Genomic DNA, 15,671 nt, shown 5'->3' on the forward strand with positions numbered 1-15,671 from the left:
TATTTATTTAAATTTAAATTTAAATTTATTTAAATCCCCCCCCCCGAAAAATGGATCCAAGTGGACACACAGTCATGCGAAAAGATTGGTCTTTAAAACCCTTCTTAAATCGTCCTTATGAAGGAGGATAGACAAATACACAAACACACACTGTGTTTTATACAGGTAGATAATGTTCCTATTACTGATCCTTAAGCTACCCCATTACTTACATCATCCCAGCTAGACAACCTCCCACTCACAGTCACTCTTTACTTCCTATCATAAATCCAGTTTTCAATCCAGTTAGTTAACAAACCAACCATTCCACAAGCCATCACCTTAGCTAACAACCTCCGATGTGGTACAGTACCTTATCAAATTGCTTCTGAAAATCAAGATATACTTCATCCACTGCACTTCCCTCCTCCACTCAGTCAGAAATTGCTTTGTCATATTCCAATAAATTTGTTAAACATGACCTCCCTTTTGTAAACCCATGCTGAACACTTTTCATTTGTTTTAAATTTATTGAAGTGGTTTCCCCATCCTATCCCAAATTGATGTCTCCAACATCTTCCCCATAACTGAAGATAAACTAACAGGTCTATAGTTTCCCAATTATTCTCTGGATCTTTTCTTAAATAATGGTGTTACATTTTCTACTCTCCAATCCTCCGGTACCTGTCCTGACTCCAGTGAACATCTCGCTTACCTGCTCAGCCACTTCCCTCAATACTCTCAGGTGCATATTATCTAGACCTGGAGCCTTATTTACTCATATATTACCAAGCTGTTCCTTTACTTTCTCCACTCCATACTGGATCTTCTGTAAAAGCACTTCCTTACTTTATTGGCCAGATCCTTTTCATTTTCTCTTTTGGCTTGCCAAGTTATTTACTTATCTAACCTCTGTTTTTACCGATACTTGTATGAATCTGACTCCAGTCTTGTTATTTTGTACCATCAAACTCCCTCTGCTTCTCCTCAATAGCATTCCTTATCTCATTACTCAATCACCCTGGCCTCTTTCTGTTTCTAGTTTTACACCTCGTTGGAATGTACTCGCTCTGCACTCCACACATTTGGTCCTTGAGCGTTTCCCATTTCTCTGGTGATGATTGTCCTATTGTTAGCTTCTCCCAATCTACATCATCAAGCTCCATCCTCATACCCTCGAGGTTTGCCTTCCTGCAATCTAATAGCCTTACCCTACCATCCTGAACTCTAACCCTTAACAGAATCTTTGTGCACACGATGTTATGGTCACTTGCTCCTAAATGCTCCCCTACATCCACCTCCTCCACCATATTGGGATCGTTATTTAAAATGAGGTATAACACTGCACTCCTCCTCATGGGCTTATCCACAAACTGGGTTAAAAAGCAATCCTGGACTAAAACTAGGAAATCCTCATCTGCTCTTCCCTTTTCCCTGTTTCTGGACCCAATCTATCCCTGGCAAGTTAAAATCCCCCATAATCAATACTCTTCCCTCACCACATGGCCTTTTGAATTCTTCATGTACTCCTCCTCCCTCCTCTTCCTTCACACCCGGAGCCTTATAAAAGCATCCTACCAGTATCTACTGTTTTTACAATCTCTAATCTCTACCCATGCAGAATCCTCAACATTTATTCCTTCCTTAATGTCACCCCTTTCTCTTGATGCAATGCTGTCCTTTACCCAGATTGCTACTCCTTTTCCTACAACACCGATACACCTTGTAGCCTTCTAATCCTGTCCTCCAGTTACTCTCCTCCTGAAACCATGTCTCACTTACAGCAACGATGTCATGATCCTCGCAATTTACTTTGGCTTCAAGCTGTTCCATCTTATTATTTAAAACTACCTTGATGGGTATGGAATATGTTTTTTTAACTTTTCCATTCCTGGAATTATTTTTGCTGCCTGGCCTTAACAATCATTTCATGAATTGCAGTTCCTTCTTTTAAAACCTGTCCACCCTACGCAAGCCTAAAAAAAAGCCTGAATTCCCTTCTCAATTCCCACTGTAAACATTGCTGCCCCCTTTCTGTTTAGCATATGGCCATCATTCTGGAAAAAAACCCATTTGCTCCCAAAATGATTCAAACTGCTTCATAAACAAAAAACCTGCTGTCGACACCATTCCTCCAACCATAGGTTGACATCCATCACTCACTTATAAACTATATTCCCTTTCGTAATCCCAGAAGAATACCAGAAAGCATGACCTCACAGTCCTTTGCTTTGATTCGGCTACCCAATACCCTGTATCTATTTTTCAAATCTTCTGCGTAAACTTTCCCTCAATCATTTGCTCCTCCGCGTACCACAACTAACGTCTTCCACCCAGGACCCGATACAATGCAATTAAACCTTCCTTCAATGTCCTTAACTCCTGTTCCTTCAAAACTGCACCCGACTCTGTCCACGATCCTCCCTGCAGAATGAAGAATCTATTTAATAATTTCATCGCAAATAAAACACATTTTCCTGTCCTCATTCCTTCCTTTCTCACTCGCTCACCCTCACCACTGCCTTTACTCGCTACACCTTCACCACTGCCTTTACTCACTACACCCTCACCACTGCCTTTACTCGCTCCACCCTCACCACTGCCTTTACTCGCTCCACCCTCACCACTGCCTTTGCTGACTTCACCCTCATCACTGCCTTTACTTGCTACACCTTCACCACTGCCTTTGGTGACTTCACCCTCATCACTGCCTTTACTTGCTACACCTTCACCACTGCCTTTGGTGACTTCACCCTCATCACTGCCTTTACTTGCTACACCTTCACCACTGCCTTTGGTGACTTCACCCTCATCACTGTCTTTACTTGCTACGCCCTCACCACTGCCTTTACTTGCTACACCCTCACCACTGCCTTTACTTGCTACATCATCACCAATGCCACCATTCGCTACATCCTCACCACTGCCACCACTCGCTACACCCTCACCACTGCCTTTACTTGCTACATCATCACCACTGCCACCACTCGCTACATCCTCACCACTGCCACCACTCGCTACATCCTCACCACTGCCACCACTCGCTACACCCTCACCACTGCCTTCACTTGCTACACCCTCACCACTGCCACCACTCGCTGCACCCTCACCACTGCCATTACTCACTTCCACTGCCTTTTTCGCAACACCCTCACCACTGCCACTACTCGCTACATGCTCACCACTGCCACTACTCGCTACATGCTCACCACTGCCACCACTTGCTGCATTCTCACCACCGTTTACCACTCACTGCACCCTCACCACTGCCACCACTTGCTACAGCCTCACCCCTGCCACCACTTGCTACAGTCTCATTCCTGCCACCACTCACTACAACGTCACCACTGCCACAACTCGCTACACCTGTACCACTGCAAATCTCCTTAGTAGACTTACTCAACAAACGTATGTAACTTTTATGAAGAAATTTTCACATTCAGATATTTCCCACAGAGTGGCTATTCGTTCTTTCAACCTATCGAACACAATCCTCATGTGAGCCATTTCTTCACATTTGCTTCAGCGATGACAACCCTCTGTATACAATATCCTCAATATTGCCAGAATTTTTTTTGAATACAAAGTCAAGGCTCATGGAGGAGCTTGAATGTAGAGTGGATCAGGATGTAACAGAACAAAAGCCACAGTAGAAAAAGAGGGGGGGGGGGACACCAATGACATGGTTGAGGGAGACAGACAGAGATTGAGAGATTTGTCAGGTATAATCAGCGTTAAAATCAACATCATACATTTAGCACACCCATTATAATCCTCTTCTGTTCTCCTTGTTCCTCAATTGACTCACTTTCTGTCAACTCATTTTCCAACCATATTTGCTTTAACTTAACTGCTCGCTCGACTCGCATAGAAAACAGGCCAGCCTTATACGCACACTTTGAAATAAAACAAATAAAATTATCTGTTAATCTGCTACTAACACCACCGCAACCTAAAGTGATATCAAATACACAACACCTTACAAAGAAATACGATAACAAACAAGAAAAAAAAACAACAAAAAATATCAATTATGGCATTTCGCCGTAAGGAGTTCCGAACTTCCTGGCTCAAACGAAATCTCACAGGGCAAGAGAAGAAGAACATGCTAAAAGAAACATGAGGAATGTTGGAGAGAAAAAGGTGCTACAAGCTTAAAATAATTAGGTTTAGCAGCAAAACTTTAGGAGGAAGCTGTCAGGAGTTTTAAAGGGCACATTGAGCTCACTGCGGGAAATTTGGCAGGGCAGGGTGGTCGCTTTAACAAGTGTTCTGGCCTGCACGAAGTTGGACCGGAAAACTCTCAGCCCAGCAGCGGACGCAGCAAATGCTGGAAGAAGGTTAAGTTACATGGCTATTAACTTGTAGCAATTAAAGGGCCAATACATAAACGGGGTGCACCGAGCAACGTTGAGCTGTGCCTGATTGGGGGTGTCGAGGCGTGGTTGAGCAGCAGTGGCAAAATGGTGTTGCTAAGACAGACCAACAAAAAAAAAAGTCCACTCATGTGGTGGGCGTTTTTTTTTTCATGAGAAAGCCTTGATTGCAATCGTCGCAAAATAATATTGAGGCCAAATTTAGCGAAGACAGACTTTGCTGAAATAGTGAGGAACAAAATGTCTGCTTTGTCGAGCTACCGTGAACACTTGAGCTTGGCTTGGTAGACATAAATATTTCTCTTCTGTATTATTTGCTCGACGGGTGATTATGTTGTTACGACAGTAGCAATGATCCAAGTGTACAGAACTATAAAGTAGGTGGCTGCTCTCTTGGCAATGGATGACGGAAGTTGATCTCAATTTGCCGCCCTGATTGTTTTTTTTTTTTTAAATCGGATTGCCGATTGTAAAGGAATTTGAGTTGGTTTGCTTTCCATTCCGAGTCCACTGATATTTTACATCTTGTCCTGCATGTGATACAAGTTCATGTTCTTCCATGAGCCTGTAGAACAATGATCTACCACCAAGGTTTATCATGTAAGAGCCTTTGCTCCCTGGTTCGACACCAAACGTTGGATTTTCTGATGAGCGTTCACTTGGAAGCCATTCCATTGTTCTACCATTATTTTACCATCTGAAGCAGGACACGGGCAACTAAATGTTTACGAATATAGACACAGCAGCCGAGGATGAACTGGCTCAAAAGGAATGGGGATACCAAAAGAGAATAACGTGGCGTGTGGTCATTCATCCTCAGAGATATTTATGGATTGTGGTTACACAGTTTTTAAAGAGCTGACCTGCAGCTGTCACCCCGCACAGCTTGTCCAACTTGTCAGACCCGCCCAAGCCTGGGTTCTTTTGACCAGGCATTTCCAGCAAAATAGTGCATATTGGCTGAAAATGCTTTCACCTCATTCTTTGAATGAAATGTAGTAACGCAGACAAATGGCAATTTCCCGGTTTTACAGCACCGCTGCATTTTTGCTCCCAACCACTCGGTGTACCTGCCAAGTCAACAATAAGTGGGAGCAGGGCCACATTTTGCCATTTTCAGAAAAGTAAACACACGACTTAAACTTTTTGAGAATGAAGAATAAATGTGATGTCACTCAATGAGAGATTCCTGGAAACACCAGTTTGTTTGTTTTTTCCTACAGTGATATATTACTATTATTACTTGCAACAACTACTGCTATTACTACGACTCACGCTGGTATTGTGCTCGAAGGCAGACTTGATGCTGCCAAAGAAGCCCCATGGCACAGATTACAATGGGTGGTTTGCCTTTGTCTTCTGAGTGGTGGTGAAGGCAGGAATTTGTAATTTGTTCAGGGTGCTGGCGATCGCTCGTGAAGAGCGATAGCTTCTTTGTGAAGAGCACCATGAGATGTTTAACATCCACCAACTAATGCTGGCAGATGGGACACCCAGTTTAACATCCATTTGAGGGATGGCAACCCTGCCTGCAAAACACCAGGATGGCAATTTATAGCTGGGTCGAGATTCAAACATCGGTTAGATGGCTCATAGGCGAGTGTGCCTTACTCTCGGCCATCCGACGAGCCCCTCCAGTGACCTATAGTTTAGGAAAGAACGTGCAAAGATTTCTCAGGTCTAACAATGGACAATCCACTACATTCGATGAGATTTGAATTTCGTATCCCAGCAATCATGAGTTGTGCGATGAAATGAGAATGCCAAATAATTTGAAACCTATCCGCTCACTTTATTGGTTCAATTTCCCCCTTCACGAAAGTCAATCGGCAGATCGACTACAGTTGTCTGCAGATATGAGCTGTTTATTAGCTGGAGGTTTAATATTTCAATATGGTGCTGCAACTAAAGACGTAGTATCCAAGTCACAACCGCATTCACTGGATGCAGTTCCACCACATGTGCAGAAAATGACTAATGGAAGTGATGAGACAAGCCCATTTGTGGGGTTTTTTTTCATTATTTTTTTTTTCTGAGATCTTCATGATTCAGGATCATTCCGCTGTCCCACTCACTTGTTCGGAATGCATCAATTTATATGACAATCTGATCTTTCATCTCGGAGGACATTGCCACAATTGTGGAATGCCAGCTGCTCTGATTCACCAGATAGCTAAGCATGCAATGACAATTGAATTGGGATGCTTCCACGTTTTCTAACTGGCAACCTTCTGATCTTTGCTCATAAATCCTGCACAAAACGGCATCCCGAGGGCTTGTTTCCACCAATTTCCTTGGCCAATTTTTTTCCCTCTCATCACTTTGACGTTGTCACACGATGCATCCATTTCTGCGTGACACATACAGCGATTAACTAATGATTTTGGTGTTTCCTCTATGTTGTGTTCATTTCAGAACACTTTGTGTTAGTGTAGCGTTGTTCAAGGTACTGTTTTGCTTTGTTCAACGCTTGCAGTTATGCACCACGAAATAACCACTGTTGATGTAATTTCATCGCTTCTAACAGGTAAAACAATGGGAAACATATTATTGATATAATACAGATCCTACAACTACCCTTGACGCAATTGGATGTTAACTGGCGAGGCAGCTGGTCGTCCAAGATGGGCTCCATCTTCGTGGTCCAAGAACGAGTTCTGGGCCGAGATGGAAACCAGATGCAGGGAGGCCAAGCACTAGTGGAGGGACTGAGAGAATTGTTTGCGCGTTTTGCTCATTATAAAATCGAAATACTTTTGACGTTACAAAGCTCCAGCCTGCCAGAGGCCTTCTGGATCGTGATCAAGAATCCAAATGATTCGCGAAAACAAAACGGGCATCTGGAATAACAGGGGTAACGTTGGAGGGAAAACAACCGCTCGGTTTTTCGGGCTTCTCCGCTTTCAGAAATGCCTGTGTCTTAGAGTGGAAAGCGAAGGGCATCGGCCAAACTAGCACGCCAACCCCCACTGCTCATTTCCTTCAGCAAACATGGCTGACACCTGCTTTATATTGCCTAGACTTTTGTTTCGTTGTGTTACCTTTTGTTCGTTTAGCTTCATGAGGAAAGTGAGTGCATTCCACCAAAAATGCTTGAATCAACGATACTTATGCAAAGTTGAAGACGAGATGTTTGTTGTGGTTGAGGGAATGTCGAGCGGTTATGCATTTGCTTATAAAACGAAGTCGTGCTTGTTTCAAGTGAAGAATTGGCAAAATATATTTCACAACCCACTCAATGCAAAAACAATATTGAGCACAAAGAAAGCAAAAAAAAAACATAATAAGCCATTCCATGAACCATGACTAATATGTACAACAGGAACAGGAATTTCTGGCGTCCGTCCACAGCAGGTTGCTCTCTGGGTCCGTTACTTGGGCCTTTCATTCCAGTATGCCCCTAAGCCTGCGTTGTACAAGTAAAAGAAACTACAAATATTTCTTTTCTTTGTCCGTAACATTACAATAGCCTAAATGTGGTCCTCCATATTATTACCTCCACCACCGAGGATGGAAGGAGGTTGTGTTTTTCACCCCTGTCTGTCTGTTTGTTACTTACGAAATCTAAAGATTTCGTAAGTATATTGATGGCTTCCATCATCTGTTTGTGTGTGTGTTTGTTTGTAGGCACGATAACTCGAGAACGGAAGAAGCTATCAATGCCAAATTACACCACGTGATTCAGGAGCGTGATGGCTAGCGCTGATTAGATTTTGGTCAAAATCGGTCAAATGTCAAGGTCACAGTGAGGTCAAATATTCGATTTTTGATGGTTTGGTACAGAATCATCGTAGAAACTTCTTGTTTGCGTCGCTACCTTCTCCGGAGACAGCTTTTATTAGGCAAGGTCAGAGGTCAAGTTGACGATTTCGTAAGTACCAGTCTATAACTGCTTGTTTGTCTGTATGTGTGCAGGATACCTCAAAAAGTTGTCGATGGATTCGGATGATTTTTTTTGGACATGTTGGGAGTGTGACAAGGACGAACTGATTAGATTTTGGTGAAAATCTGAATCCACATCCGGATATGAGAATTAAAATTTTTTTAAAGTGATTCTTCACTATTGAGAGATGCAGCCAAAACGATGGAGAGCACGATCTCTCAAAAAGGTTGTGGACAGATTCAGATGAAACTTGGTGTACAGGTTGTGTGTGTGTGTGTGTGTGTGTGTGTGTGTGTGTGTGTGTGTGTGTGTGTGTGTGTGTGTGTGTGTGTGTGTGTGTGTGTGTGTGTGTGTGTGTGTGTGTGTGTGTGACAAGGACAAATTGATTCAATTTTTGTGAAGATCTGAATCCAGATCCGGATATGAGAATGAATTTTTTTTTTTAAAGTGATTCTTCACAATTGAGAGATCGGGCCAAAAACGATCGATATATCACATGATGTTTCAAAAATCTATTTGCCCCAATATTTTCGAGTGGATCAGGCATTGCGTGGTGGAGGTACGTGCTCTATTGAGTGCCCTTCTGGTTTATTTTGCGTTTCTTACTCAAGTTTGCATTTCAGCTTTTCAGTGGAAGTGTTTCTCTTATGGTTATCATTAAAATTTGCATCGCTCTTAGATTAAAGCTTATAACCTCATGAGGTTGGCATTGTCACCCACTTTGGCTTGAAGGAGACGGCGTAAAGGCTATAACAGCCAAAACTGATCGTCAACCCAAAACGGATCAAACGACCTGTTTTTTCACTCGTGCTGTCATTACTTTTTGTCCTTTTCAGCAATTCTGGCTTAGTGAAGACCTCCACATGGACTTTTTTTCAATCCGGTCGATGTTGCAGATACTTTAAATAATCATTGCAGCGTTTTCCCATTACTAATGGAAAGTGCTCAATGATTGCATTTCTTTTTGCTGAGTTTTATACTTGATGTTTATTCTTCTTCGATGCCTTGGTCTATTATACCTTACATTGTAATCTTCTGCACCAATCTTCTTCCTGGACACAATGCATTAGTGGAACTTGCTTTTTAATTTTTTCTTTTGTTGACCTGTTACAGCAATTCATCGTGATACTTGCCAGAAAGGCAATCTCGTTTGATTGCGAAAGATTTTCTGGTGCTTCCCTGCTTTCGAGCTTGCTGATGTCTTCGTAGTCATTGGCGTCGTAGCGATCAATCGATCCCTCTCACTGATTAGGAACATAAAATCAGTAACGGCTTATGTGTTGGGCCTGATAACATCTGACCCGGATTAGACCATGTGTCTTTCACTTCCTCACTTGCGGTCATCATATGTTTGCATGACTGGAATAAGACATGAATATAGCAGGAAATATTCAAGTGTCATTATATATAGGAAGATATTTGGTGAATTTTCACTTGTGTAATTCATATCATTTCTAACCTTTCTAATCTAACTAGACGACCCGTGAACCCGTTGGGTTCCCGTTGTGACAGCGGTTGATGAAAAAGAAAATCATTTCAAGAAAAAAAAAGACAGCTCAGGCGAACGATACCGCTGAGGTTGTTTGCATTGATCAAATACTCCCGAAGAGTACTTGACTGAATCGGGAATTGATTTTTTTAATAATTTTTTTCTTTGCCCGATTTTAATGAAACTTGATACTGCACATCACAGGAGAATGGTGAATAAGGTGGCCCTAAAAATTTTGCGCTGTCGTGTACCGTTTTGGCTGTATTTCGGGAACATACATACAAGATGAGAGTTTTAGTAATATATAGATTTCACATCCACATTCCTTTGGATAATAAACACCCATCTTCCATTTCATCTCAAAAAAGGGAATTCAGCCGAGGTATTGGCAAGGCACATAGTGGACTATTTTTGTCGAGTGATACCAAGGAATCTTAATTGTGTTCAACACCAATGCAGATAGTACATTTGAACAGCATGCTCATGAATTCAGTCGCCATTTTCAGGGGGCCTGGTGTTGACTTAATGTCTAGAGTGGTGGTCTTGCGATCCTAGGGTTCTTGAGTTCAAATCATGCTTTTCTGTTGAACTAATACCAGGTGGGGTTGACCGCCTGTCATCTGAGGTCGGCAAAAGGAGTACCAGCATGCTGGTATCCTGTGTCGGAGTGGCGACCCATCTGGGATTGTGCCCAATAGCCAAGGAGACTGCTTAGGCAGCACCAACGCTCTGCATTGAGTATGGTCCCAATGGATGGATGGATGGATTTTCAGGGGCTGTAGTAATATGGCAGGCAGTTCCTTTGTTTATTTTGACTCCAGATAAGAACAAACCCATGACCACATAGCTGAGAGGCAAGCAATCTACAAATATTGAGTTCTCCTTCCATCTCTCAGCCTCTGACCTCTATCCTTCCATGGTGTGCTTTCCATTCAAGTACCAACCAGGCTTGAACTTGCTTAGTCTATATGATATCTAATGGGATCAGATGCATAATTTGGTTGACAGGATGGCATGGAGGTATGTAGACTTACCTCTAAGCTGTCTAGTCTGGGTTTGAATCCTAACCCAGCTATAAACTGCCATCCTGGTGTTTCACAGGCAGGATGATTCATCAATGTGTTGCCGTCCCTCGGATGAACGTTAAATGCGTGACCCATCTGCCGACATTAATTGGGAGATGTTAAAGATCCCATGGTGTCATAAGTGAAGAGCAGGCGAGCTATCCCTGGCACCATGGCCAAATTCCAAATTCCTGCCTTAATCTGTGGCACAGCTGCACCCTCACCCAATGATGTGACCTCACGGCCTGTGCTGCATACAAAAGGAGAAGATACATAATCAATTGGTAAATCAAATCCAATGTAGCATCAGTTCGTAGCACATGTCTTGAGCATTGCTACACAAGAAAGAAACTATGTACCCAATCTAATGTTTTTTTGAAAGACCAATTTTTTGAAAGACTTTCATGAATTTAAAGACCAGTTATAGTTTTGTGCATGTTTTATATATTTTTGCCCTTTTATATAAAAATGTGTACTTCAGGAGATAAATCAGAAAGAACATACAAAACTGGTGTTGTAAATTTTAAACTTTACAAAGCAACATGATTGTTTTGAATAGTGCAAGACCTCTTGCTCCCATATCCCTCCACAAAACATGGTCCTTGAATCAAAATGAACACTCCAGCTCTGAAAGTAACTTTTACGAATCAAGCAACAACAAAGAATATCGCTTTTGGACAGCCTCGTTTTGCAAACTTCTGTCTCTTCCTGATTATATCGTTTTGATTACTTCCCCTGGAAATCAGTCGAAATCACAACCCATAAAGCATTAGCCATTCTATTCGTGCCACACATCGGGCATGAATTGATTGGCCAATGCTTAATACTGTAGGAGTTATACCTGATACCAAATCTCAAAATTAAATTATTTCTTTATTTCCTCCATGATTTCTCATCTGTCATCAGGTTGTGGTTTAACTTACAATAGCAAAACAGAGTACGAGAAATCAACCGTCTTGTAAATCAGACTTGCTTTTAACTCAACAACTCATGGTATTTGGTATTCCAAAGCATTATTTGTGAAGTTCTTCAATTTCTTTGCTTGCAGTATAAAGAGCAAATGGCTTTATTGAGCACCCAATGTTTATGCCTCCGCTGACGAAGTCGACGTCATAATATATATATATATATATATATATATATATATATATATATATATATATATATATATATATATATATATATATATATATATATATATATATATATATATATATACACACACACTTGTAATTTCAACTTGCTGAGAAGTATGGTCTGGCAGCCAGAATTCTTTAATATTTTGAATGTTGGTTCAGGGATTTAAATCAAACTTGGTACAAGTATGTATAATTATGTCATAATGTGGGTGGAGGTGTATCTGGTGATGTTGCGATGTCAAAGGTACCCTTGTAGTTTAAAGGGTGTTAATAAGCACACTTTCATCTTTGCACATTATTGTGGATTCATTCCACACAAGTGTGGTTTGGAATGCAAGGGTGAGCATGTTGAAGGAACTGGTTGAGAAAAGGGAAGGAAGGTGGGGGTGAGGCAGGGAATGGGTTAGAAAAGTGATTTGTGGGGTGGGTGAGGGGATGGGGGTCAAGTAAAGGTATGAATTTGGAATAAAATATGCACAGGCTGTGCTGGCTTTAAGAACTTTGTTTTTAATATTCTACGAGTTACCTAATATGGTTAAAGCCTAAGACTGGAGTTAATGGCTGAAAAATAAATAACAGAATGCACTTGATATTGGCAATGATCCCACAAGATGGTTCATGAGATTTGGTGATATTTGGTGCCATTGCTGTGCTAAAGATGGTGATAGCTCTCTGTGGAAATTCTGATCATCACAAAGATGCTCCATCTCTGATATGCAGCGTGTCTGATGATCAGAGAAGATCTGTGAAATCCATGCCATGTGTCACAAAACCAATCTGATCATCCCTAAAGGTGAACTAAAGCATCATATGCTTTTGATTAGTGTGCATTAGTTAAAATATTTCGAATTAGTTGGTTGCCACATAAATTGGAGAAGTTTATTAAAGCCTCAAAAAGACTGCTTGACCTCTTTATGAGATCCCGTATAATCTATTGGATTTAATATTTATTATTTTTGGTCTGGCAGGATATAGCCGAGAGGTATGCACACTCGCATCTGAGCTATGGGTTTGAATGCCATTCCAGCTATAGACCTGGGTTTGAATCCCAATCCAGATATAAACTGTCACCCTGTTGTAATGCAGGCAGGGTGTGGCATCAATGTGTGTGCCATCCATCGGATGGACTTTCAACTGGGTGTCTTATCTTTGAGCAAATATCTTTATGAAGAGTAGGCAAGTTCTCATCGGCACCTTGGTTAAATTCTAAAATCCTACCCAGACTATGGGTAAATAAATTGACCAGGTAGTTTGTATGCTTCACGTGAACGGCCGCCTTCTTCGGATACAAAGGGCAACCAAACAAAACCACTTTTATCTTTTTGAAAAATACAAATTTGGTTGCTAAGGTGATGTGAAATGCTCTCTTGGAGGTATGACAAAACTGTGGGAACCACACAATTGCAAAGGTACCTGCAAGAAATGGGGACGGTGCAAAGATGAAACAAAAGTGAAATAGCACAGTCGGAGGGAGGTACGAGGTACAAATGAAACAACAGCAACGAAAAACATTATAAAATTAAATGCTGATCTAAACAACTTCCTTTTATGATCAAGGTCATCCCCTGGTCAAAACTGTGTGCTCAGCAGCAATCGTTTTGTTTTATTACCACCGGACAACAAAGTCAGGCTGCCCGTTGACCTCTCGAAGACTACAAAGGGTTATACATTTATATTTTGATTCACAATGTTTGACTTGATGGATTCAAGTATGTTTTTACATGTTCCAAAAACTTGTTAAGTCAATGCCACATTGTATGAAGCCACAAAGAAGGCAAATGGTGATGCAAGCAAATTTAAGGTTTTAATTATCCTGCTTTGCTGTTCCCCATCTGGAGTATACAGGTCATCTAAGCAAAGTAAATCATGAGCTAAATCTGATCATCTCGGATAATCTAATTAAATCATCTAACTATGTGATCTCATGATGCTGGCGATCCTAAGTTGACCGCATTCATTTATTTGTCTCTAATTTAATTGTCCTTTTTAACATTCAATCTATGTATGCACATGAACATGAGACATTGTACAAAAATGTTTCATTGTTTGAGACAGGTAGCGAAACCTGGATTAACAACTACTCAATGCTTCGACATACACCTACGCACTTCTTTCGTCTCTTTTCACCTGCTGTGATGCATACATGTGTTTGTTTCCACCTGATCCTCACCCCACCATCTCTCTGTTGACTGTTCGTCCTCTGTTAATGGACACTCCATGAGGTTAACATGGTTATTCAATAAAAGCTTAACTCTCATACACTTTCATAGACAGCTGTGTGGGAGTTACTTTTGTATTTTTAATTGGAAAAGTCGTTTTTGTTTTTGTGTTATTCCTTAATTCCTCCTCATGTATATCCATCGCCATACCCTTTGGTAGTCTGTGAACTTGCCACCATTTGTTGTTTAGCTCGTCCATGAGCCTATCCCTTTGTATATAAAAACCTCATAAATGGGAATATTTTAAATATGATAATGTATGATTTTAGGAGTCATTGTTGAGTTAAACTTGATCAAGTTCTTTGTTCAGATAGCAAAGGCTCAAGATTGCGTTCAGCAAAAAGAAAAGAGGTTGTTCGGGTGACATTTGTTTGATGTGACGAGGTGATCGATGGGACGAAGTTTGTATTTTCAGTTGATGATTTACACTGGCTTTGTTTAATTCATCATGAATAAAGCTCGGGAAGTGAAAAATAAACAGTGGTGTCCCTCAAACGCACATTCCTGTTAGGGGTTTCTTAGTTTCTACTGCACGTACACTCCTTTGACTCGAGATATCACATCTCACTCAGAGTGACAGTCATGGAAGAAAACCACCAATTCTAAAGGGAGTTTTGTTGCCCTCGTGGTTTAAGAACGTTTTCTTCACAAGCAAATGAATCCCATGTGTTATGATATAATATCCTGTCATCGTTCCTCAAACGTATTAGGTTTCCTTGGTTTAAGTTCCTCCGAAGCTCAACTTCTGAGCAGAATAAGTGACATATAATTGAGCATTGAAGGGGATTTATTTGTGTTTTATGTGGAGTACCAAGCTTCAATATCTAATTTTATACAAGTGCTGTCCTTCATTACTTTTTCTGTTTGGGGTAGGGTTAGAACATTCAATTTTTGTCAAACTCTATTTTAATAAAAATCTGTTTGTGTCTGTTCTTTAACTCATATTTTTATTTTGTTCTTTGTGTCACTAGCTGTACCTGGAAGTACGGTTGACCTGGCGTGGAGCGCGCACATTACGTCCATTTGTGCAATTCATGCTGCTGCTCGGCGCCCTCTACGTGGGCCTGTCACGTGTGTCAGACTACAAGCATCACTGGAGCGATGTGATGGTGGGCTTCATTATTGGAGCGGCCTGTGCTATTTTAACGGTGAGCCCAATAGTGCCTTCAATAACACAGAGATGCGTGTGGAATGGGTTTCAGGAATTGTGATTTTAGTGGCAATTTATTTTACCATAAACCACAAGTACAAAGCTCTCATGACCAATTAGAAGCTTGTCTTTTAACGTCAGCCCATTGGTGTCCTCGAGACAGCCCACCATGTTCGGGAAAGCAAGACTTGAAAAGAAAGGATTTGTAGGTCAGAGGCATTCTTGAATAGATTACAGAAGTATGTAAGATCAGGGAGCTGCAAGGATTACCAAGTTGGAATTGCATTATATTGAGCAGTTCAGGTAGGAGTCAGGATTGTGATGATGGTGGTTTCTGGAAGAAGAAGATAGTTTAAAGGTCTATTAGTGAAT

General features: G+C 41.2%; 1 protein-coding gene across 2 annotated transcripts in view; it reads left to right on the forward strand.

Moving 5' to 3' along the window:
* Positions 1-15,671, forward strand: part of LOC147024851 (phospholipid phosphatase 3-like) — a 139,260-nt gene that overhangs the window by 111,688 nt on the left and 11,901 nt on the right. For both annotated transcript variants that reach the window (XM_085885175.1, XM_085885176.1), the window contains one exon: positions 15,121-15,297. In XM_085885175.1, the coding sequence (XP_085741301.1) occupies positions 15,121-15,297 (177 nt within the window). The remainder of the gene's footprint in view (positions 1-15,120; positions 15,298-15,671) is intronic.

This window comes from Eptatretus burgeri, chromosome 6 (assembly GCF_056783735.1).
Source record: "Eptatretus burgeri isolate ZD-2024b chromosome 6, Ebu_testis_v1, whole genome shotgun sequence".
In the NCBI taxonomy this organism is placed as follows: domain Eukaryota; kingdom Metazoa; phylum Chordata; class Myxini; order Myxiniformes; family Myxinidae; genus Eptatretus; species Eptatretus burgeri.